The sequence below is a fragment of the Kryptolebias marmoratus genome, linkage group LG10, assembly GCF_001649575.2.
Source record: "Kryptolebias marmoratus isolate JLee-2015 linkage group LG10, ASM164957v2, whole genome shotgun sequence".
Taxonomy (NCBI): domain Eukaryota; kingdom Metazoa; phylum Chordata; class Actinopteri; order Cyprinodontiformes; family Rivulidae; genus Kryptolebias; species Kryptolebias marmoratus.
The window spans coordinates 10,828,213-10,853,129 of NC_051439.1; the positions used below are offsets into that span (position 1 = coordinate 10,828,213).

General features: G+C 40.9%; 1 protein-coding gene across 3 annotated transcripts in view; it reads left to right on the plus strand.

Annotated features, from left to right (window-relative positions):
- cnksr1 (connector enhancer of kinase suppressor of Ras 1) overlaps positions 1-24,519 on the plus strand; it is a 30,212-nt gene extending 5,693 nt beyond the window's left edge. Inside the window, exons 3-21 of one of the 3 annotated variants that reach the window (XM_025005349.2) lie at positions 3,631-3,833; positions 4,719-4,803; positions 13,325-13,369; positions 13,493-13,612; positions 15,658-15,717; positions 17,022-17,090; positions 17,201-17,326; positions 18,086-18,204; positions 19,431-19,576; positions 19,792-19,934; positions 20,040-20,073; positions 20,189-20,364; positions 20,451-20,524; positions 20,727-20,798; positions 21,546-21,616; positions 21,895-21,956; positions 22,033-22,129; positions 23,196-23,377; positions 23,656-24,519. In XM_025005349.2, the coding sequence (XP_024861117.1) occupies positions 3,631-3,833; positions 4,719-4,803; positions 13,325-13,369; positions 13,493-13,612; positions 15,658-15,717; positions 17,022-17,090; positions 17,201-17,326; positions 18,086-18,204; positions 19,431-19,576; positions 19,792-19,934; positions 20,040-20,073; positions 20,189-20,364; positions 20,451-20,524; positions 20,727-20,798; positions 21,546-21,616; positions 21,895-21,956; positions 22,033-22,129; positions 23,196-23,377; positions 23,656-24,078 (2,307 nt within the window). In that variant the 3' untranslated portion in view covers positions 24,079-24,519. Of the gene's footprint in view, positions 1-3,630; positions 3,834-4,718; positions 4,804-13,324; positions 13,370-13,492; positions 13,613-15,657; positions 15,718-17,021; positions 17,091-17,200; positions 17,327-18,082; positions 18,205-19,430; positions 19,577-19,791; positions 19,935-20,039; positions 20,074-20,188; positions 20,365-20,450; positions 20,525-20,726; positions 20,799-21,545; positions 21,617-21,894; positions 21,957-22,032; positions 22,130-23,195; positions 23,378-23,655 lie in introns of all 3 variants that reach the window. The other 2 variants (XM_017416361.3, XM_017416368.3) reach the window with 2 other exon arrangements.
- The last annotated feature ends 398 nt before the right edge of the window (positions 24,520-24,917 follow it).

The window sequence follows — 24,917 nt, forward strand, 5'->3', positions numbered from 1 at the left end:
TTTATATTGATTTTATACATTGTCTTTTCTTATTTATTTTTATTTACTTTCTTTTTTTTTTCTTTCTTTCATTGTTACATCTTATTTTCTGTTACTGCTGATTTTATTCTTTGTACGGTGTCCTTGAGTGCCAGAAAGGCGCCTTGAAATAAAATGTATTATTATTATTATTATTATTATTATTATTATTATTATTATTCAAAACTACCTCATTTATCAAAAAAAAGTTTAATTTTCTTAGTTTAACCATTTTATATGATTGCCAAGTTCCATTGTGAACTGGGTTTGTGAGATTTGCAAATCTTTGCATTCTGGTTTTATTTACATCTTACACAACGTCCCAACCCTTTCGGAAATTGGGTTCTATTTTTTTTTTTTGCTTTTTTTTTCCATGACTGTAATGTTTTTGGATCCTGCTCATGTTTGCACAGCGGTGGCAGCAACTGTTGGATAAGCTTTCATAAATCCAGCTAGAATACACAGAATTACTGCGTCCAAGCCCTGCCTCAGAGACCCTTTAGCAAGTCGGAGTTTTTAGTGTTTTTGTTCTCACATCAAAGTTTGAACGCAAGACAATAAAAATGACCTTATTCAACATCAAATAAGTAATTCTGTTGCACCCAGTGTTTGCAGACAAGTACAAAAAAACCCCTTTTACCCTCCTTCTAATTGTCTTTTCAGTGTTTTTTCTGCTTGGTAATTAAATTTGCGTGCTATCTAAACTTGTAAGAAGGTTTTAGGGGTTTAAGTAATAGAGTTGGTGTGTTTCCAGAATAGCCTTTGTTTCACTGTAAGGACCGATTCAGCAGGACAGAAGCAGGCAAACGTCCAGCTCTGGTGGCGTAACAAGCTGTAAACATCAGGCTAAGACAGCTTAAACTGCTTGTTGTTGAGGTTTTGAAATAACCGTGAAACAGATTGAACCGCGGCTGGAGTTTTATCCGAATTCTGCAGGAATTAAACGCTGAGCATTCCTTATCTTATGGAGCGAAATGAAAGAAGACGTAACTGTTTAGGTTAAATCTTAAAAAATAACATTGTGCAAGTCATTCCTTTATGTCAATATGAGTATGTAATGTGGACGAACCTGAGCTACTATTGCAATAAATTTTAGCTCAGTATCTGTAAAACTGACAGAGTTAGAGCCATTTTTGTGTTGCTAGCAGACAAGTTTGATTCCAACAGTGGAGCTCTCACACAATCAATTGGTGCTCAGAGTATGTGTTGGGGATGACTTTCAGCTACTACCACACCAAATTTTAGCTCTATATCTGTAAAATTGACCGAGTTATAGTCATTTTTGTGTTTACTAACTTGCTTGCCTCATGGCGGCCATCTTGAACGAGGTTGACTTCAAAAGTTAATGATTTTTAGATGTAAAGTGTTTTACCAGTGTTTGCTTACTGGTAGTTATATTAAACCTCTTCTAGTTGTTCACGTGTTACTCTGCTGACAGACAGGCAAACACACTGACACGGGCAAAAACATCATTTCAGGAGAGAAAGCTTTTACCTTGGACAGACAACAGGGAAGCATCTGACTTGATGCTCCATGAGGCGCCGGCGCCGTGCTCATTCATAAAATGCCCCATCACACGCGCTCATGACTCAGTCCAAACACATCCAAGCCCACAGCTCCCTAATTAGCGGCCACCGTGTTGAAAAGGCCATAAAAGATTCATGGCCTCTCGTTTGACGAGCTCATTCCCGTCGGTGCATGATGTACCAACAAAGCCTGACTGGTCGAAAGCTCTTAACCCTACGATGAGTGCGCCGCCGCAGTGACACACTCCATCTTCAGCGCCTTTGAAGAGTCACGTCCCTGTGTCGCTGATCAGAAAATGATGATGATGAGCATGTGAAAGGACTGTGAGAAACGCCGTCTTTCTGAAGGACTTGTAAGGTTATCTGTGTCTAACTTATGCTGCGCTCTGATTGGCTGTGTGGCGGCTTTGATTTGTATTGCATTAACACTTGTATTCCTATTCAGTTTTGTAAGATTTTTACTTTTATATACTGGCATTAATACAATATAGCTATCCCCTGCTGCCTTGAAAGGTGTGTGTGTTCATTTGTCTGTCTGTTAGCAAAATATCTCATAACCCACTGGCTGAATTTTATTGAAACCCTTAGAAAGTAACCATTAGATGTACGTCTACAACTGATTAACTTTGGGGTCAGCCTGTTTCAAGCTGGCCACCACAGCTAGTCAACCTTAGCAAACACAAAAATAGCTTTAACTCAATCACTTCTGCAGATATTGAGGTAAAATTTGATGTTGTTGTAGCTGAACACTAACTCTGAGTGCTAACAGATCACATGAGCTTTTTAGTTAAAATGTTAGCATGCAAGGTGGCTGGATTGTATGCATTCTTTAGTTTCAATATTGTGTACTTATCACTTTCAAAAGATGTGAAAATATCTTATACTGCGTTTAAATACTTTGCAAGTCATAAGCATAGATGTTGTGGGTAGTCTCGCAGTCACGTTGCGCCTCAGTGGCCCGTAAATCTCTTCACAGAAACTTTAAAGTCAATTTTTGCATTTTTAAAAAATACATGCTTAGAATGGGAGACAAGGTGGAGAGTATTCATTTAGTTGAAATCTGTCACGGTATGCTCCTGTATCTTTAAAGAGAACGTACTGCACTGTGTGGGTTTTTAATTTTCCTTCATGTGTTGTATAAAATAGAACATATTGCTCCTGATCAAGCTGCAGCGTCCTTGTTAGTCCAGGATTCTCTCTGTTCACTTGACAACATCGTCATCATGAAACATTTTCATGGTGTCTATATAACGGCGGGTTTGGCACATTGCAAACAGAAGCGTACAACTTCCTTCTTTCTCACTTCAGCGTCATGTGGCTGAGGCAGAATAAGGGTGTTGAAGTTTATGCACTACTGCTACACCTCTGAGTCAGCAACAGCGGTAGTCACAGAGTAGAAATGGTTTATGCGGGTCAGGGTGGATGGTTGTGCTGACATATATTTTGTGCAACCAGCTGGACACAGGACTTAAAGCACATGTAAACAACCAACAAAACAAATATTTTGGATTTACTTATCTTGTATTCAAAGACAAGACTGCTATGTGTTTGGATGGCTAGCAAAAGGATTGTCATGTCTTTATCGACCATTTTTGTTTTAAAACCAATAGTATGAAGGCGATGTCTAACTCATTAAATAATGAATGGTGCACAACGATGCCACAGTTATCCACTGTATCATGATTCATTAAAAGCCCATAATTTGTCAGGCCTTGTCTTGCTTTATTGGTTCACAGAACTATAAAGTAAAAATAAGATATAGAATATAATCTGTTTTGTATGTTTTTGCTCAAGCAGGTGACCTGTTGAAATTGTCTTGGCCTTTTTTTGTGAGAAAATAGGAAAGGCAGTAATGAAGTCAGACCTTTGCTCAGTTGGAGTAAAAGTCTCAAACCTAAATCTTTGTTGACTTGTCGTGATAGAGGAGCCTTTTTAGGCTTCCTGTGGCTTCATTTAAAACCAGACAGTGGATGAGTGACAAGAAATGAGGCGAGAGTTATAATAAGAGCTGAGCCAGAACCAACCAATGGTCTTGTAGCAGGGGTTGGATACCAGTAACCTGTGTGTTTGTGCGTGTCCTCTCCAGAGTTATGGCTTTGGAGGGGAGAGCCTGAAAGCTCTGACGGAGAAGATGTGCGCTGTTGCAAACACGCTGCAGAAGAGCATTCAGAGCCGCTGGCGTCTCAACGGCTATGATGGCCGGAGCACCACCAAGATGTCCACTGGGGTTCTGACGCTCGTCACTGAACTCATCACATCTGCTAAAGGCCTCTTCTCTTTGCTCAACAGGTTGGTACAGAGGAACGTCAAATGTAATACTTGAATTGTTGCTTTAGTTTTCATTTAAAGTTGTTAAAATGTTGTCGTTTTTCAGTTAACTGATGGTTATGGGCACGGATGTGTCATATTTTTAGTTTCAACTTCAGTTTTGACTCTAAATGATCACAAAAAACAGCTTAATTGACACATTTCATCTTCTTTAGCTATGTTTTAGAAAGGACACAAATACAATATTTTTACACTATATTTCATGTAATAATTATGAAATATGAAGTGAATTTCAGATTCATATGTGAGTCACTGATTTTACAAAAAATCTGTAAGTTTTCATGTTTATAAACAACTTACAGTTAGATGTTTAAACATCTTATTGAATTTTTTTGTATGCTCTTTTCAATTAAAACACGTCTTTGCTATAACTATTCATGAAACTTTGGATATTTTCCCGTTTAATTGTTGAATTTATTTTAATCTACCATATAATTAGACACTTTTAGGTGCAAAAAAAAGGATAAAATATATGGAACTGGGATTTCATAGGGCCATATAATAGTGCACTATATTGCTAATTCTATTTATATATTTGAATAAATATTAATAGTCAGTTATTTTATAGGTAAATTTCAACAGGAAGGTATCAGAGAATGTGTCACTTTCAAGGCTGTTATTTAAGCAGAATAAATGCAATATTTCCAAACTCAGTTACTATATTGATCAAAATGATCATGATTTTCATTTTTTTCAAGCAGCCCTAGTTGTGGGTAAAGTAATTTTATGTTGTTGCCTTCTCCACTTTTTTTTCCCCCTCTCTCTCTGTTTTCTGTCTTTAATTTTAATTAGCCCTTCTCCCCCTGTTCTGTCCAAACTCATTTGAAGCTCAATTTGTCTTTACAGATATCAGTTTTTCCAGCTCAATGAATACGCTGATACCAAAAACATATTCAGCCACTGCAAACAGCTGGGGGACATTGTGCACAAGGTGAGCGTTTTTGCACCTCAAAATATTACATGAAGATTGTTTGTCGTATTATGTGACTTGTTTATCTAATCTGATCTAATCTAGTCTGCCCAGCTCTTGTGTCTGTTTTCATCAGATTTCTGACCCTTTTATCTAAAATACACACCGAAGCACTTTACAGCCCTTCTATTCATAAACAGATGAGCTGTTTTATATTAACAGGAACTGCACTCCTACACCATATTGGCAAAAGTATTCACTCACCCATCCAAATCACTGAATTCAGGTGTTCCAGTCCCTTCCATGGCCACCGGTGTCTAAAATCAAGCACCTAAGCATACAGACTGCTTCTACAAACATTAGTGAAATAATGGGTCGCTCTCAGGAGCTCTGTGAATTCCAGCGTGGTACCGTGATAGGATGCCACCTGTGCAATAAGTCAAACTGTGAAGTGAAGTTTCCTCGCTACTAAATATTCCACAGTCGACTGTTAGTGGTATCATAACAAAGTGGAAGTGATTGGGAACGACAGTAACTCGGCCACGAGGTGGTAGGCCACGTAAAATCACAGATCAGATGCTGAGGAGCATAGAGCACAGAGGTCACCAACATTCTGCAGAGTCAACAGCTACAGACCTCCAAGCTTCATGTGGCCTTCAGATTAGCTCAAGAACAGCGTAGAGAGCTTCATGGAATAGGTTTCCATGGTCGAACAGCTGCATCCAAGTCTTCCATCACCAAGTGCAAAGTGTCGGATGCAGTGGAGTAAAGTACGTCGCCACTGGAGACATGTCCTCTGGAGTGATGAACCTTGCATCTCTGTCTGCCAATCTGATGTAGGAGTCTGGGTTTGGCGGTTGCCAGGAGATTGATACTTGTCTGACTCCATTGTGCCAAATGTAAAGTTTGGTAGAGGGAGGATTATGGTGTGGGGCTGTTTTTCAGGAGTTGAGCTCGGCCGCTTAGCTCCAGTGCAAGGAACTCTTAACGCTTCAGTTTACCAGGACATTTTGGACAATGTCAGTGTCTGACGTGACAAATGCGCTTCTGGAAGAAGAATGGTCAAATATTCCCATAAACAATTCTAAATCTTGTAGAAAGCCTTTGCAAAAGAGTTGAAGCTGTTATAGCTGCAAAGGGTGGGCCAACATCACATTAAACCCTGTGGATTAGGAATGGGACGTCACTCAAATTCACATGTGTGTGAAGGGAGACGAGCGAATACTTTTGGCAATATAGTGTATGACCTAGCAGGAAATATTCAAAGAGGAACTACAACCTGTTGTGTGAATTTTTTTTTTTTTTCAAGCCTGCCCTTTTGATCGAACAAGAAAAACAGAAGCGCAGACACACTCCCTGTAACTCGGTTCGGCTCGAGTTATGCTCTCTCTCTTTTTTTTTTTTTTAGCTGAAAATTCTTGGCATATTTTCAGGCAGCCGTGCTTTAAAGGGGTATTAGGTTAAAGAAAAGGCATTTTGTTGGAGTTCAGTTTGTTTACATGCTGTCCTGATGACTGGAAATGTTTGCAGACGTAGGAGGAGGAGAAACGCTCACACCAGGATCTGTGTAATGTGAGTGAAAAGTGTTCCTAGGTGGTGTAGCAGGGAGGACAGGCCTGGATATGTTGTGCCACCTGGGGGAGGGAGGAAGGGAGGAGACTCAGAGAAGGGATTGCACTGCCACTGGTAAATGACTTTTGGCTCCTGGGGGAGTGAACACAGCCGAGAACAACAGGCAGCGAGAGGCGAGTTACTTTGAAACGCTGCTGACAGCGGAGAAAAATACACTGATTGAAGTTTAAAACAGAAGAAGAGCTTTAAGTAAAGAGAGAAGCACAACAAGACTGAAAGAGGAGACTCCATTTTTTTAAGGAGTTTATATTTAGCTAGATTTGGATGCCTGCCCAGCACAACAGGTACTTTTCTCTTTGATTGGATAACTCTCCACAAGGTGATCCTTCTTTTGCTGCTCCTGGATTCTCCTTCAATCCTCAGAATAGGTCCTAAAATATAAATGCAAGCTTGTTTGAAAGGTTCTTCAGGAATTAAAAAAACCCCACTAACTTCTGTCGATGCGAGAAAAAAGATGAAGTGGAACCGTCAGGTCACAAAGCTCGGAGGACTTTCGCATGGGAAGTAAGTAAAAACACCTCTCTCTGTGTCGTCTGTATTAACGGTGACATTATCATCACGAACCTCGAGATTTAACAGGGAGGCTGACTCTGATAAGATGTTTTTGCTCCTACGCTGTGAATCAGAGTTGGCCCTGCTGACTGTTGTTTTCATTCATTGCTGGCTCAGGATACATTAAAGGCAGAGTGTTGACTCAGTGATTAGCATGTAAAAATCTTCCCCGTTTTTCTGTCGCTTCTGGGCTGTTCATTGTGTTTTTTTTTAATCCCGGGCTATTGTGTGCTCAGTTCCTGTTTTCCTGTTACCTTCATGCAGGTGTTTGAAAGTTAAAGAGAGCAGAAGAGATTTGCTTGTTGTGACATAGCTCTTAAATTTCAACAGCTGTATAAGTTTCTGGATTTTGAATCACCAACTTGTAACTAATCCTTCTAATAAGGGGTGGAAATTGATACCGTCATGACATATTGCTTGGCAGATGAGCTTGAAGGTCAGATGTGGACAACATATAAGTTTTCACACCTGTTTAGCTGAGAGAGGCCTAGCATTACTTGGAGGAGTGCATATTGCTTATTCACACCAGAGTTTCAGACTTAGGTCACCCTATGTGGAGAAATGACGGCATTACAGCCTTGTTGGTCAGACCTTGAAAATAACAACAGGTGCTCCTGTTATAAGGAAGTCATTCCTTCCCGCTGTCACCAATGTGTTGCTCAGGATAGGGAGTTGCAAACAAAGTGAAGATTTGTCACAATCTGCTGGCCCCCTTAGATAGATAATTTTTGCTAAGTAGCATTTTATAATGAACTGTATTAAAATGTGCTGTAAAATAATTGGATTGAATTGACTTAATTTGATTTGATTCTTGAATCTCTATTGTGCCTTGAGATGACTTCTGTTGTGAATCTCATACGATACAGTGAGACGTGTTAGCTCTCTGTTTATGTTGGGTCTGATCCTCAGCTACTACCACACCAAAGTTTAGCTCAAAAGCTGGAAAACTGACTGAATTACAGCCACTAATGTGTTGGCTAAGGTCGTTTAGCTGTGGCTGCTGCCTTGAATAGGGGTGACTCCAAACGTTAATCAGTTGTAGATGTACAGCACATCCAAAGACTGCTTTCGAAGAGTGTCGCTGAAACCCGTCCACTGGCTCGTAAGGTACTTTGAGTTGGGGAACAAGGGGAACAACATTATTGCCTTTGGCCTTCATTGGTGAACGATAAAAATAAAAAAAAACTACCCATACATGTAGTTTCAGGCCTGATCACATTGTCCCCATGATATTAACCCGCAGGCACAAGCTATGTGGTAAAGCCCATTAACTATTACTGTCTTGTGGTAAGAACTGCACAGCTGAGTCACAATAAATACGCTTGTGGCACACAGATTAGCATGGTCCCGGCTTTTTAAACGTTGCTCGTGGCTAATGGAGTCTGGTGTCATTCCCCGCGTGACATTTGTGCCGTCAGGAGGTCATAGCTTAATCCTGACGTCTTTTCTAAAGAAGCACTTCCGTAGAAGCTGCGCCACATCCTTCCAACAAGAGAAAGGACTCTTATTGCTAGTTTCTCTGTGAGTACGTGAGCATTTGTGTGTGTGTTTGTGGCTTTTTCTTTCTCTGCCACCCCGAGGGCGATCGGGGTCAGTAGTCAGCTGGTGTTGTTGGGATCTAAGTTGTCAAGTCAGAGTTTTCGCAGCAGCACAGTCTCAGTTTGCTTTGGAGCAGCCAAGCAGAGGACAAAGTCCAACACAGTGAGGGCAGAGAGAGGGCCAGAGAGGAAAAAGGTTAACTTGAGTTGGACAGCAGCTGAACTGGGAAATATTTCCTAAAGGTATGTACAATTGAAAAAGGAGTCTTCTTCAAATTAAACTTTTTTACTGCATCTTTGATTTAGGAACTCTCATGTGTAAACGGCAGGCATGCTTCTAAGGTAAAACTGTGAAAACTTATTGGTTTAAAATGCACAATTTTGATTTTGATGTCTTCAGCCTAAACAGAAAACATTATATAGTTGTCTGCTGTTGGTGACATAGCAAAGATGGACGTGTTTACTAAATTTCAGCTGGTGTTGGATAGTTAAATGAGTGTGCAGGAAGAGCTGAAGGTGTGAAAGGGATTTAGCATATTTGTTTTTCAGTGTTTTTTACTGCAAATCTGACATGGCAGCATGATAAGACATCTCCGGGGGGAAGTCCAAGTTATCCATAACACTGATTATCCATAACATTATGACCACCTGCCTAATAGCGACCTGGTCCCACATATGCCACCAAAACAGTTTTGACCAGTCAAGACATGAATAAAAAAAAAATCTGAATGTGTCTTAGAGCTTGTTTACCATGCACTAGCAAAGCATCCTTTGGGCCTTCAGGGTTGTGTTGAGTGTATGTAATGAGATATGTGGGCAGCAGGCTTACAGGCACCATCAGATTCCACCACATATCTCTTCTGATATCAGAAGAGTTTGGAGGCACCTCAACGTCCTTGTCCTCCAGTCGTTTAGTTTGCGAACATTCAAGTTGTCTTTTTTCTTTCTTTCATTTTTTTATTTTTGGAATGCCAAACTCACATAATTGGGTGTCATTGTTTCCTGGAAACTCTTCGAGAGAACAGCTCGCAGGCACAGCAATGTTAGCAACAGAATTAGCTCAGCGCCTGATTGAAACAGACGCTGTTCCCATAAACACAGCACAACAAGTCACACCGCACAGCAGCCAAAGGCAGCATAATATATAACTGTCTCCTTTTTGAGGTGGTATGATTCACTGTTGCCATTTAACAGAGCAAACAGCAAACAAACAGCAAAACAGCCCTTTCTGTCACATTTTTTTATAGAGATAAATGTCATTGTTGTCCTTTCTGATTTTGTTTGTCTATAATTTATTGACATCTCCATCAGAAGTGAGTGAAACTAATGGCTCACAGTGGCAGTGTAGGTTATGCTTGTGTATATTATAGGTTTTAGACACACAGTTGCTAAAAAGTCTATATAATACTTCTTTCGTTGATTGTAAGAGCAGGTTTAAGCCATAGTCCAAACTAGCTGACTGTTTTGCACCACTGTTATGTTTTATATAGAGCTAAAATAGGTCAACTACTGTATATAGGTTTTGTTATACATTAAACGAGTAGAAAGATTGGTAATTTAGGGATCACCGTGCTGTAGATTGCTGAGGACTAACTACGTCTGCGTCACACCTCATTCCTTCCGATACCAACTCCACCTCCTTATCCTCCTTGTTTCTGCCACAGGCATGAAACACTGAAACCTTATCAGAAACCTCACATCCCTCTTGAACACTACATGTTTCACACCCTCATGCAAATGCAGATTGGAGAACAGATAGGTGTGCGTTGACTGAGATATCATGAATGAGTATTAAAACAAAGTTATGACCAGCTGTGACTTTAATGAGGTGTCCATACGTTTATGTTTTAGAGAATCCACATGTTGCCTAATCTGAAACCAGCAGTAAGAAGTGTTGACTCGCAAATTTCCACCCCGCCCCATCGTGTCATCAAAGTAGCTTTACAGACATAATAGCACTGGTTGCCCACCTCACCTGGTACCATTTCTTGTTTTACCAGAGTTACAATAAAATGCAGAACAGGTCGGGCTGCTGTGGAAAAATTCTCCTGTGCCTCAAATCAAGCATGCAGCAGGATTAAGCAATGCGTAAATAAAGGAGGTGTTGCTAAGTGAGGTCAGAAGTATTACTATGAATGCTAGTGGGAGGTGTCAACACCGTTCAACAGGAGCTGCAGGCAGGCTGTAAGAAAATTTGTTCTTGGTTTTACACCTTATTTGATTAATTGTCTGCTTATGTGTACCATGTAGGACTGAATTGGAAAACAGGCTATTAGATACAAACTGATCTACATTGGAGTAATTGAATATTTGTTTTAACAGTTTGCTTTTTCATGTATATATGAAGCCCCCATGCCCCCTAATCTAGCACGTTAGCTTTTGGTTTTTAATTGATATCTAGATAAACTTGGTGTGGTAATCAACATTACATTGAATCAAACAGTATTTTCCAAGGTCTTTTAAACCTTGGAAAACCTTGCATTATTGAAACGGAATTGCTGCAAAAATGATTTTGGACATTATATTCAGGATTTCTTATGATAACCTAATTCGACTCTTACCAGAATTTACCAAACTACCAAACAACTCATTAGAAACAACAGAAAGTCAGTGTTTTACAGTTCAATCAAATAGAAAGTTAAAAACGACAAAAAAATCAATAAAATATAAAATGCATTTATAGAACAACAAAAAAATTAAAAATAAAATACAGAGACAACATAAAACTGTAAGCTCTATTGAATCTCATACTATTAATGAACCATCCACACACACACACACACACACACACACGCACACACACACACACATTGATTGTGTCTCTCAAAAGCTTCAGGTGCTAAGTATTGCCTTTTTTAACTCAGGTTGTTTAATGTTCTGTTTTTAGGTGTACTTAAGCTGCAATTGAAGTCAGACTAATTAACTAGCAAAGTTTGCATTAGTCATGCTAGAACTACTAATGACAACATGAAGCAACATGTTGTTACTAGAAGGCCACATTGACTTAGTTGAACTCAAATGAAATCTGCTACACTCAATTTTTTTTTTTGTTAAACTTTGTGGGAGTGTTTCTCTCCCTTTTTGAAACATTCATCCTCAGTCTGGTTCTGCTAGCACAACCACTGACATTAAAAAAAGCAACTCATAAATTAAACTTTATTTTTGGTCAGAAAGTTTAAACTTAGACACAAAATCTTTCATTGGCATTTGTTTTCTGTTGCTCCTAGATGCATTAATAAAATGCTTTACATTTATTTACTGTTAGTGGTTTTGTTTAAATTTGGGTGCACCAAGGGCTGGATGGTGATTGTCCAAGGTCCACATCTGGTCCTCAGGACATATTTTTGGCCATGTGTCCTCTAGACCAGTGTGCCACTGCAGGATTACTGTTCTTTGCTCAAGTTTAAAGTTCTGATGAACTCATCTAACACGTAGTTTGTTTTGGTGGAAATCAGTAGATGTCAGATACTCAAACAGCAGACACAATAAACAAGAACAAGCAAAAAAAAACCTGAACTAATCAGTTTGCACCTCCCTATAATCTTGTGTTCTGGCCCTTTGAGTTCAGCCAATCCATCACGTTTACCGCTGATCCCTTGTTACATTTCAAGGGGATTAGCTTCTCCATCCAATTCTCTATGCCACTCGTCATCTAAGGCACTGCACATTAGCTTAGGGCAATATTATTATGCGCTTTATTATGCCGTATAAACAAGTGTCCTGTTCTCTTTGAGTTTCTCATCATTCTTCTTTATGTGAAGCGTCTTCATCGTCTCTTTGCTCCCAGTCTGAGCTCGTCTCTGCAAAGCCTGTAGGAGAATTATCAACGCTTGCCTCGCAGTCCCAAGAGAAAAGAAAGCAATTTAGCTTCCCTGTAATGATTCTAATATCTGTATCATTTCGTACTGGAGCCTTCTGAGTGCATCTATCTGTACAAGTGCATGCTGCGCTGCCGAAAAAAAGAGCACGAGTATGTGGGAATTCTTGGATTTGGCAGTCATTGCACACAATTAGAGGTGTTGCATTCTCGCTGTCTTGCTCACATTGTAACACACTTTTGATGTTTCACAGAATGTGCTGTTCGAAAACCATAGAAAAAAAAATTAAGCGTCCTTTTATGAATTGGTCATGGATTAAGTGAATATTCAACTCAGCTGCAAATTTCAGCATTCCTGTTTATTTTAACCACAAATCATAGCTAAGATTGAACATTAAAATGATTAAATAATGTACACTAGGTTAAAAAAGTCACATTTAAACCTGAGGGTATCAATGAAAGCTTACTGGAATCGAACTGGAGTCCAGTCAACAAAAACTAATTGGAAGCATAGATCAAAGGTATTAACATTTATCCAGTATTGATAATGAGTGCTTCCTTTGAACAGATTCATGTTTGGTTTATTTTTTCTCAGGAGCTACATCCAATCAGAGCATCATAAGAAACGCCAGAAGCTTTCTGTGCAGGTCAAGTTTGCAGAGCATAACTCTCCGGAAACCATTTGGTGCACAAATTCGGTGAAGGCTAAATTATTTTAAGGGCGAAACAAATGCTGCACAATAACACAAAAGCACAACTATAAAGCTGTAGCGTGATCGTCCTTCCTTCATTAGGAAGACTGAACGATCACTACAGCTGGATGTAGCAAGGAAGCAATGCTTCTCGACAGCTCTGTGGCTTTTTGCGTTCTGTCTCATGCTGTGAAGAGGAAATAGGACATGGGTTTTGACTCAGTTTGTCCCATTTCCACAAATCAATAGCACTGGCTTATGTAGAGTGACGTGGCGCCTTCCGCTTATACCATTCTGTTTCATCCATCCAGCAGGAGACCACTGTCTACGAAAAGGAAAAGGACATAATCTCTGTTGTGAGTTAACTTCTTATCTGTATGGTTTTCACTTGAAATGAAGAGACAATTTTAGCTATGTGCTACACACTAGGAAAGCCGATTTCTTCTCTTGGTAAGTTTGTGTTGTTTCATTTTCTGTAGTGTCGTCAGTTGGTGGAGATTTGTGATGAAATCCTGAAATCCAGCCCCGAATCACTTCTAACCCATACGGCTCAGCTGGAGAGTGTTGACCTGGTGCCCGTTTCACCCGGTGACCAATTGGTAAAAACCTTTTTTTTTTTAAACTGTCCTTTTTTTGTTCCTCATAGATGTAAAAGTCATTTTGCTTCATATGAGATGGAGATCGAGTTTTGAGACCCACATTTTGAGTCTTATGGCTTTTCTCTATTACAGTAACTTTAAATTCGCCTCCAAAGGATGTAGGCTCCTGTCTGCTAACAACATGATCTATTGGGAGTTTATTGAAAAAGTGTAATTTCAGGCTCTCTTTTCAAAGTCCAATTTCCCCTTCATTTTCCTGGTCCTGTCTTCAGGTATCAATCATCCTCTTTATCCCATCTGTGCATCACCATTTTAGTCATTTCTGCCTCCATTCTATCTTTTGATTAGCTTCTCGAATCGTCTGTGTCTTATTTTCTCTCACTCTCCTTGTCATTTTTAGACTAGAACTTCCTTCATCCTTTGGCTCTATTCAGCGCTTCTTTCATCCGACTCAAGGTTCTCCATGTTCCCACTTTTTTATCACTGAAATCTTCCCTGATGTTTAGTGTGGTCACATACAATTTTGTTTTTGTGCTGCCTCTCGTGCTTTAGCCTTGAAGTCTGTACATTTGGTGCTACAATTATAGCTCTCTTTTCTTTTTGCTTGTTATCAACATAATCTAGCATCCTTTTAGTATTCATTTCTAAAGAGCTGTTTCTTTAATACGGTTTCCCAGGTTTTCTTCCTCTTTGTGGACCCAGACCATTAGGTAAAAATCTCTCTCGCCAGATAGCGGTTCCATTTCTGTGTTTAATTTACCCTCCTGATCATATCCACTGTGTCTGTGTATTACATAAGCTCCGATCTTTATTGTTTACGCCTCTGAATGCATGGCCATATGTAGCTGCAGGTGCGTTTTAGCTGAACATTCAAGGTTGTTTTTTTTTTTTTTTGTTGTTGTTTTTTGCCAGATTTCTACACTAGAACAGCTTAACAAATGTACGCAACTCGAAGAGACAAAATCTGATTATCCTGGGCTGATAGTTGGCTATTTATTAAAGCACATCTTCAATAATGAGGCTAATCGATTGAGAGCAACAGGAACTAGAGACAGAGAGAACCAGAAGTGAGAAGCAGGAAGGAAGATATTTCCTAAAAAAGCATGACGTGCCAAGCATTATTTCATAAATACAAAAATAAAGGCTAACTTTTTCTCCTTGGTTTTATTGGTTTTTGGATCGAACTTCCTTTTATTTCACTGGCAAAGAACACTTTTGTGAAAAGTCAAACTACACTTTCTACAAACGGCCTCATTGCAAGACTTTACTGGACTGTAAAAGATGAAGGTTACATATTACGTTTTAGAGTTCACTGTGGACGTTTCAGAGCCCAAACTCTGGAAATAATTAATGTAAATGTATTTGGCAAAAGATTAACTCAACTTCCTCCATTGCATAGTTTAGGGTCAAAACTTAATGGGATTATAACACAACACGCTGAACCTGTATTTGAATACAAAGAAATTTAGCCTAATTCCACTTTAACAATTATATTTTCTGTCATGCATTTATTTTTTATCACACCTTCTAGGTTTTACAACATAGTCATTCATTAATATTACTGATTTGAAGTAGCATCCATAAAAAGATCTAACAATTTACAGTTTCTTCTAAAACATGTCAAATATGTGTTTACATGAAATTTAAGCATGTGTTATATAACACCCATTAAGCCACGGGATGATTATGTGAAATTATGAGCCTATGAGTGAATTTTTAATCCATTCATGCTGTTCTTGTCATATAAAATGCACTGATTATGTGGTTTAGACTTTCCATGAACATAATTAGTCGGGTGTTTCCTGCCCTCGTTTTGACTTTTAGAGAATCAGAGTGAGCAGATAGCTTGTTAAATCTAGGAACAGTAATCAACATCTTCACAGAATCCAGCTCTGACAGCAACAGGATCGTCGTGTTGCATCATTTTTCACTCAGTAATGGGCAGATTTGACACTGTGCAGAGCAATGTTCTCAGCTGAGGCGTTTTTATCATTCAGAATTAGCGGGTGCAACATATTTATGTTGTTTGTTTCTCATTCTCACAGGGGATTGAGATAACGTCCACCAGTTCCAGTAACCACTACGTGACCGGAGCCGCCGCTGAGGTCAGACTCTCACAGATTCTTTTCTCCCTCCTCCTCCTTTCGCTGTTGAAACAGCGTTAATCATCACCGGTCGACTCAGTTACCCTCCTGAACTCCAGGTTAACTTCAACTTAGGGTTGTCTTGGTTAAAAGAAGGGCACTGATTGCAACTAAACGAGTAGAAAACTAAAAAAAAAACAGTCGTGAATCACCCAAGTACTTGTAATCCAGCAGAGTTGGGAGGGTTTTATTTAAGGTGCAGCAGAATCACAGCTCAGTGATATGTTCTCCCCTCTGCACAGTCAAATATAACATTTGTTTTTATTTATCCATTTGGAAGCATGACATCTGTAGAAGACAGCGATGTCCTTGGAAGTGCTTGTGCCTGAGACCTTATTTTTAGCTGTAGGCTCATCTGTCTCGACTGAGACACTTTGAAACTGAAACCAGTCCAACTTCGTGTGCTGCAGAGGCTTGGTACCGTGTAAACAAGGCAGCTTGTTTGGCACGCTGCAGCCTGCACGTGAAGAACGACACGTTTATATGTCGAAATAAAAGCTAACATTTTAAAAACACGGTATTCGTAGAGAATACTATTGAGAAGACAGTTAAACTAAATAGAATTGGGAATTCCAGCTCTTAGAGTTTGGCGAATCAAAAGACATTTCTCTGGGAAAGCTGAGGACCACTTCAATCTGTGGGTTTGTAAACTCTACAAGAGAGCAATAAAAGACAGAGGAGTGTTGCGCTCGTAAAATGAGAGCGAGGGCAGCTTTCCTGTGGGACAGAAAGGCGAAGATATTATTTTTTCCATGTCTGCAGCCCGGTGCTCTAGAATCCCCTGCTGCTATTGCTTTACTGCGGCTGATTAATAAGCAATATGATTAACATTCAAAACCAGATAGCACAGTTATTTATTTGTCTGCATTTAAAAAAAAACATCTGGCTTTCTTGAAAAATAATTAGGTGTTAGCGATAATTTGAATATTTGACAAGGTGACTTCCAGATCATCTGGAAAAAATAGGCTTATTAGACACATGTCATGCTTTGTAGGGGGATCGGACCCAAGAATGCAGACCAAAACAACGAGCTCAAACACTAAAAGACCAAACAAAAACAAAACAAACTGGCAACAATACGCCGAAAAACAAAACTCCAGGGACCAAGGAGTAGAATCAGGCAGGGCATGGAAGCACAATGTCAGACTGTAGATGAGAAAATAAGAGACAGGTGGCTCAATGATAACAGAGAACAGGTGTAGGTGGGCGTTGAGTATTTTTTTAATTGGAGCTCTTATTTCTGCCACTCGTTGCTCTTTTTGCAGCCCTCCACAGATGCTTACTTGCGGATCTTGGCAGGCGATGAAGTGGTTCAAGTCAATGACCAGATAGTGGTGAGTGACGTGTTCGCACTGACTGACACCAGTCTACGACCTGAGGTCAAGTTTCCCGCCAAGGGTTTTTGGCGTCCTTCGCGCAGAACTAACCTGTGCCGGTGCTTCAGGTCGGCTGGAGCAGAGCGAACCTTCTTAAGAAGCTGCAGGAGAATCCCAGCGGAGTGACCCTGGTCTTGAAGAAGATTCCTGCATCAGCACGACGCAAAACCTCCATCAAGGTGGTGTCCGTGCAGGTGAGCGATCGTTTAAGTCCCTCTGTGTTCCCTGAGACTTACCTTTGCTCTTTCATTTCACAAACAAACATCATGCTGTTAATGTAGCAATGGAAGTAGTTGATATTTTCTTAAAAAATAAACTTGAAGTAAATTGTGCAAAGTCTTACAAAGTAAGACTTGTTCTGTTGTTCTTCCTGCTGTTTTGCGGACGCTTTGCTAGAAGTTCAGCATCAGGTCCCCTTTTAGAAAGTGAGCTGTTTACATATTTATTGCCAGGGAGCTCGAGCTTTTATTTCACAGGGCGTCCTCATCATTTTCCAGTTATTATCACTTGGGATCAGTTTCCATAAACACTTGCAAGCTATCACTATGTTGACTGTTTGTTTATGAGCAACACGCCGAAAACCACGCAGCGTCTGAGGCGAGTTCACGCGCGCACACACCCGGCGTTTCACCCCCCCCTTGTGACCATTACCATGATAATCTCAGATCTAGCTGGCGGCTTGGGGTGAGAGAAAACTTCAGAAGATGGGAATCAGCTGAGTGTATCGGCTCCATATTGCCCCGAGAAGATGGCCTGATATTACTGTTTCACAGATTTGGCGTGTGTGTGTGTGTGTGCATGTTTGAGTGTGCAGCCGGATACCAGAGGAGAGGGGCTGCCATCACAGTCCGCATGACATCCACTGAATACGACAAACACTCGAACGTCAGTGTGCTCACTCACATGCTTGTTTTTTTTTGTTTGTTTTTTTTTCTCTGATTTGTTCCTAGAAGGAGGACGAGGAGAAAGAAGAAGAAAAGTCAGAGGAGGAAGAGGAGCGGGACGAAGAGGAGAATATAAGGCACTCCATATTTGAGAGGGTGGCAGCCTCTGTCAGGTCCCTGTCTTTTCGGTAAGAATATTATTTAACTTTACCTCTCATAATGTGTCACAGTTACTATAAGTTTTCAGTTCTGCTAAAAACCCAGCATTCCTTGAAGGAATGCATATCGCCCGCCACCTTTCAGGCCAGCGTTTGAAACTGTGATCATCCTATGATATATGTCAGAGTTGTAGCCATTTTGGTCAAACCTTAAGTAAATTATGTCTTTCAAGATCTATTAGCACTCAGAGTATGTGCCGAGGATGAATCTCAGCTACTACCTCGTCAAATTTTAGCCTAAAATCTGTAAAACTGACCGAGTTATAGCTACTTTTATGTTGGCTAAGGTTGATTAGCTCTGGAGGCCATCTTGAATTGGGGCGACTCTAAAAGTTAATCAGCTGCAGATGTCTACCCAGTGATTACTTTCTGCGATAGGACGAAGACGCGTCCTTTTTGTTCAACAGGTATTTTTTACTCGGCAGAACAGAACCCTTCACCAACTCTCCTGACTATTTTTTATTTTTTTTAAATCTGCCCGAATCCAATTTTACAAAAACACTGGACTACAAATGCCTCGAGTTCCACCAAGCACACCCACTGACTGGAAATGAGAGAAATGGAAGATATGAGGAAACTTGACAAACGGCTTGCAGGACTTTCCGAACGACGGAGAAAAATCTGAAGAAGACAAGTTTGATGAAGGGCAAGGCAGGAGCAGGAGCAGGTGATGAAGGAGGGAAATACAAAGTGCCGACAGAAGCAGGCGGACAAATGGAGGGTGTGGGCGGTGTTGGTGCATTATGGTGGTAAATAATCTTCGGACGCACAAGAAGTCCACTAACATAAAGATAAACAAAAAAAGTTATATTCAGCTATAATTTGATGTAGTAGCTGAGAGTAATTAACAACACGTACTCTGAGCGTAACATCTCTGAATATTCTGGCATGAAAGGTGGTGGGTGATATGCATTCCTTCGAGGAATGCTAGGTCTTTCATCAAACTCAGATTTTATATGTAAATCAGAATCAAGTCAGCATCGTGTGACAACTGATTTTAAAGTTGACTGAGGTCGGCAAATGTCACACAGTAATATGGATACAAGCTGGGAGCGTTTTTAAAGCAATAATGCTTTATTATTGTCCTGTTTTTACTGCATTGCGAGGAAATTCTTTGCAAATCTTTGCTGTCGTAGGCTCTCAAACGCGCCGCCAACCAAACTCTGTGACTCACGCGTCTTTGCGCTTTGTTCCAGGCGAGCCGTGAACGATCCGGAGCCACCTCAGCAGCCTATGGGACAGGAGGAATCAGAGCTGCCCTTTGACAAGGAGCTGGAGGGGAGCCTGACTGTGCCTTCACAGCAAAACCAACCGGGGAGGTTGTCACCCCTGCTAGGCTTGGGTACGAACAAGTTTGTCTTTGAGGTCCTGAAGGCGTAGAGTAGAAAAGCCTCTCAGTGGAGCTCTTCTCTAGACTCTTATCGTCAAAGAAAACCCCAAACAAACCAAAAAATGATGCATGTGGCCCGCCGCCTTTCATGTCGGAGTTTTAGCTAAAACGTGTCGCAGCGTTCGCCACGTTTGTTCAGGATCTTCGTCTTCATGTGCCTTCCTCAGGAGAGTTGAAGAGTTCGGGAGGTTTGAGACTCTCGCCGAGCCTCCGGAGGGACCGCTCGCCCTCATTCAGGAGTCGTTCGCCCGGCCCGTCTGACCAGGAGCGAGCAAGCGTCACTTCCTGCCCTGAGATGGTGGGGCACACGGTGAGCACACAGGAACAAATCTCATCCTTAGCTCAGGTCTTTGGAGCTAAGTTTAAAAGACCGAATCATCCCAGTCTGATTTCTGTTTTCTTTTTTTTTCCCCAGGCAACTAAAGAGACCAAGAAGAGTTCAACGAAAGGTAAATAGGGTCTTAAAATAATCATCTTAACTGAACACCTGTTTCAAAAGAAAGGCTTCAAAAGCTGGTGACAAAATCAGCCAAAGTCAAGTCAACTGTTTTTTTTTTTTCCCAGGAATGACGACGGCCCTGAGCCGGCGCCGGGTGTCCTGCCGCGAGCTGGACCATCCCGACTGCGACGGCTGGCTGTGGAAGAAAAAAAGGGAGAGCAGCGTCTTCACCGCCCAGAAGTGGCAGCGCTTCTGGTTTGTCCTCCAGGGGCCCGTCCTTTACTGGTACAAATGCCAACAGGTGGGAAAAAAAACAAACCGAAGTTTAATAAGTGAGAAGCGTGGATTTTTAGATTTTACAACCGAGACTTTTGTTGTTTCTTTCAGGATGAAAAGGCGGAGGGGATGCTTAACATCGCCAGCTACAACGTAGAGAGCGCCGGAGAGCACAAGAGGAAATAGTAAGAACTGAAGAAATTAAGGACTTTTTTTATTGGATTCTAAATTGAAGTATATTAAGTAAAATAAGATGGTGGATTTTGATCAGCTCTAAAGAAGAAAAAAACTGGAATTTTTCATCTGTTTAAGTGTAAACCTCTGTAATTTGTTTTCATGTGTTGATTTTTGCCCTTCGTCCCTCTAACGTCCACCTCTCTCCACCAGCGTTTTCCAAATGTCCCACCGCAAATTCCAGAACTTCATCTTCGCTGCTGAGACGGCCACCGACCTGAGCAAGTAAGCTGAAATGAAGAATCCTAAATAAACTAAAACATTAAACGATTACAGGCCTGACATCCACAGAGGGAATGCCAGAGCTTTGAACTAAAGTCATCTTGTGTTGAGAAATGATGGAGTTGTAGCCATTTTGTGTGAACCTCCAAAATAACCCTCCGAGCACTCGTTGTGAATGACTCTCAGCTACTACCACACCCAAGTTTAGCTCAATAGCTATAAAACTGACTGGGTTATAGCCTTTTTTGTGTTTGCTAAGTTTGATGAGCTGTGGCAGCCATTTTGAATTGCGTTGACTCTAAAAGTCAATCAGTTGCAGACGTACCTTTGATGATAATTTTCGGAGGCGTGTCATTGATATCTGGTCAGTGGTTCCTGAGATATTTTGCGAACAGACAGACACACGCACACATGGGCAAAAGCAACATAGACTGCCTTTTACCTTGGTAGGCGGGCAGTAATTAGGGTGTGGGTTGTGTTCGATGCATCAGCTTCATAGAAAGCTGTTCATTCATTTTTTTTTTTTGCACTGAGTTTATAGAAATACAACACTGTACTGTCATGGTTGTTAGTCTGCACTGCCCCCTGCTGGTCATTTTTCAAGGTCCTTTTTCTTTCTAATTTTTTGCTCCTGTGGGAACCAATTTTCAGTTCTTTAAAATCTAAAGATGCCGCATTAGAATCCTAAACCACCACAGAAACAAACCTTTTTATGCATAAATGTTGACATAATGTGTTTTTTTTCTCCAGGTGGATTAACTCCCTGATTATATCTACTCAGAAACACAGGAAGTTACACAAAGGTCCAGATAGTGAAGAAGGTGAGGAAACTGCTCTTTTTGTGTTTTTATTTATTTAGAAGTCGTTGTTGTTTCTTTGTGCTTTGATATTTTAATTTATGCTGACGCTGTGGTGCCAGCACCCATAAAGGGAAAAAAATGAAAGTTGTTCATCTTTTTCTTTTTTTTTTTTTACGTCTCATATTTATGTTTATGAACGACGAGCTGTTTCCATGGTGACCTGGCACTCAGTTAAAAGTAGTGGGGACGTGTTTCAGATGATGTCCTTGTTTCAGCTGCTTTATTTCATGTTTCGACAGAATGTTACAGTGAAACCGAGTCAGAGAGCGAGCCCTCTCCTTCGCCGCGCAGGAAAAACAAGGTCAGTGTGGTTAAAAAGAGCGTAAACGTCCATGCATTGCAGTCAGACTCACACTAAGGAGATGTTTTGTTTGTAGGCTCAGACCGTGCAGTACAACACGCTGCCTCGACCCAAAGTGAAAAAAAGCAAAGGGCCGTTACCGACATCGACAGCAGAGGGCAGCAAAGGCACAGGTATGGATCATACGTAGTCATCAGCTCATGTCTGACTTTCTCTTTTGCTTTTTATCACCCGCCGACAAAGGCGAAGGTGGCGAGATAATGTGTCTGCGCGTGTGTTCGCTTGTCTGTACTGTTAGCGAAACATATCACTCATGACTGATTGGATTTTAATGAAACTTTCAAGAAGCAATCAGTGGGTTGACAACTACAACTGAAAACCTTTGGAGTCAACTCCATTCAAGATGGATGCCACAGCCAATCAAACTCGGGAAGCACAAAACGACTCTAAATCAGATACTGAGCTAAAGTTTGGTGTGGTAGTAGCTGAGACTGATCCCAGGCTTACGCTCTAGGGCAGGGGCGTTCAGTCCTGGTCCTCGAGGGCCACTATCCTACATGCTTTACTTGTTTCAATGGGTGATTAACAGGCCTCTGCAGAACAAGAAGAGGTCATTTATCCTGTGTTGGAGCAAGGAAACAAGTAAAACATGCAGGATAGTGGCCCTTGAGGACCAGGATTGCTCACCCCTGCTCTAGGGGCTAACTTATCAGGGCGAGAGCCATGTTTAAACCACCAGGCAGATTTTAATGAAACCTTCAGAAAGTAATCATTTCTCATACATCTTCAACTGATTAACGTTTAGAGTCAGTCCATTTCACCAGTCCACATTAGCCAACAGAGAAATGTCTGTAACTCAGTTAATTTTACAGATATTGAGCTAAAACGTAATGTGGTAGTAGCTGAGCATCATCCCCAACGCAGAGTCTGAGCACGACATCTCACAGTGTCGCATCACGTTATTTTCAAATGGTTTGTCATTTCTCAATAAAAGATGATTTTAGTCTAAAAAACAGGCATGACAGGGTGATATTCATTCCTTTATAAGGACTTTTAGGCCTTTAATTTATTTTATTGAGAGTTAGAGAGATGTAGAGAAGCCCTTGTAACTTGGGGAGGGTTAAATAACTACAGCTTTTGTTCTTCTGATAGATTCATAAGTAAAATGAGCTTTTATTATATATATATATATATATAATCATGACCAGCAATGTTTTGTGTGTCTGTTTCCTTGAGAAGCTGCCCCAGTTGATGAGATGGGCATGATGCTGAACAACCTTAAGGAAGGAGGAGTTTCTCTGATCGGTCACGAGCAGCCGCTGACGCAGGACCACTTCAGGAAATCCTTCATCCGACGCAACAAGAACCCCGTCATCAACGAGAAGGCGCACACGCTGCGGGCCCTGCAGAGCACTCTGAAGGTCAGAGGGGGGGCAGTTTCTCCCACTTTGTTTGACTGAATCTAACATGTGGCTCGGGTTACCTTTCCCCGTTAGGCACGGGATTAAATATTGACTCAGGTGAACTAAATTTAGCTGAGTACTTACCGTTTGGGGGATTAGTCAACATGTGCTGCCTTTAGGAAGTGTTTTAATTAAGAGTTAAGAGCTATTGTGTCCTGTTCTTCTTGGTTTACAGTTTGTTTGTTTGTTCTTTTTAAACTCAGCTGCTTGAAAACTGAAGTTTCTTTGCTTTGCAGTCCAAGGAAGCGGAGCTGCAGCAGCTCAACAAGATCCTGAGCGACCCAAATCTGACGGCTTCCAAGTACCGCCAGTGGAAGGAGCAAAACGAGGAGCTGTCGCTAGAAATCCAAAAACTGGCCTCGCACAGAGCCTCCGAAGGAGGAGAGGGCGTCGCACCGGCGCAGGACACGCCTGCCGAGGCGGTTGCCTTGGAAACTGTTGCTAAGGAACCAGCTGCCGCAGAGACCGAGGGCGCATATGGACTGAGCCTGAGCGACGGCGAGCAGCTGGTTGACGCAGAGCCGGAGGACGTTTTCCTGGATATCCCGCCGGGGTCTCCGAGCCCGGACTTGGACCTCTGTCTGGGGTCGCTGCAGGAGTCGATAAACAAACATCTGAGTGAAAACGCAGGAGCTGTTGAGCACTCCTTTTATATTTAAAATCACACTTGGGCTGAAAAATGACAACAACAACAACAAAAAACTGTTCAAAGTTGTTCTGTTTGTTTAGGCCTTCCAAACATCATTTTACTGTTTTCTGCAGAAATTCACCTGATGGTTAAAAAAAATCACTTCTAAGTCAATCAGATGTACAATAGAGACTTTATGCTTTAGGAAACAAAATCGCCACGTGACAAGTTTACAACAGCAACAAAAAAATAAATAAACCTGCCAAGTGTTCAGGACGTATTTATGAAATTCTGAGAGTGTCTTGTTTTTAAGGATAAAAAATTATAAATCTCTTGGAATTCATAGAAATTTTTTAATATAAATCATGCCTTTTAAATGTGATATGTAAATAGTTTTAGCATAAATAATGTTTGTATTTGTTTACTGATATTACCTTAATAAAGGTATGTATGATGCTTGTGGTGATGTTGATCGAGGTGGTTCTGTTTTCTTTCTTTCAGCGCTGCATGTGCATTTGTTTCAATCAGCTACGTCCTAATGCAGTACGAGTTTTCCTGATTGCCTTGAATGCATCGCGGCTGATGAAGACGGGTCGCTCCCTGGATGGAGAAACGATGAAGAGCTTTAAGCACTAAGACGTGTTCCTAAATATCAGGATCAATGTGAGGAGAAAAAGTGCAAAACCAAGACGACGCATGTTGTTTGTCCCAGTTTGTCCATTAGCTGATCTGATCTATAAACTGAAAACAGAAAATCAGTTTAATTTTCTGCTTGTCCCCTTTTTTTTCCCTGAACTGCCTTCAACTCATAGTTTAGTAGGTTTTACTTAGTTGATTCAACTTTCTGTACAGATTTTAAAATCTAAATCA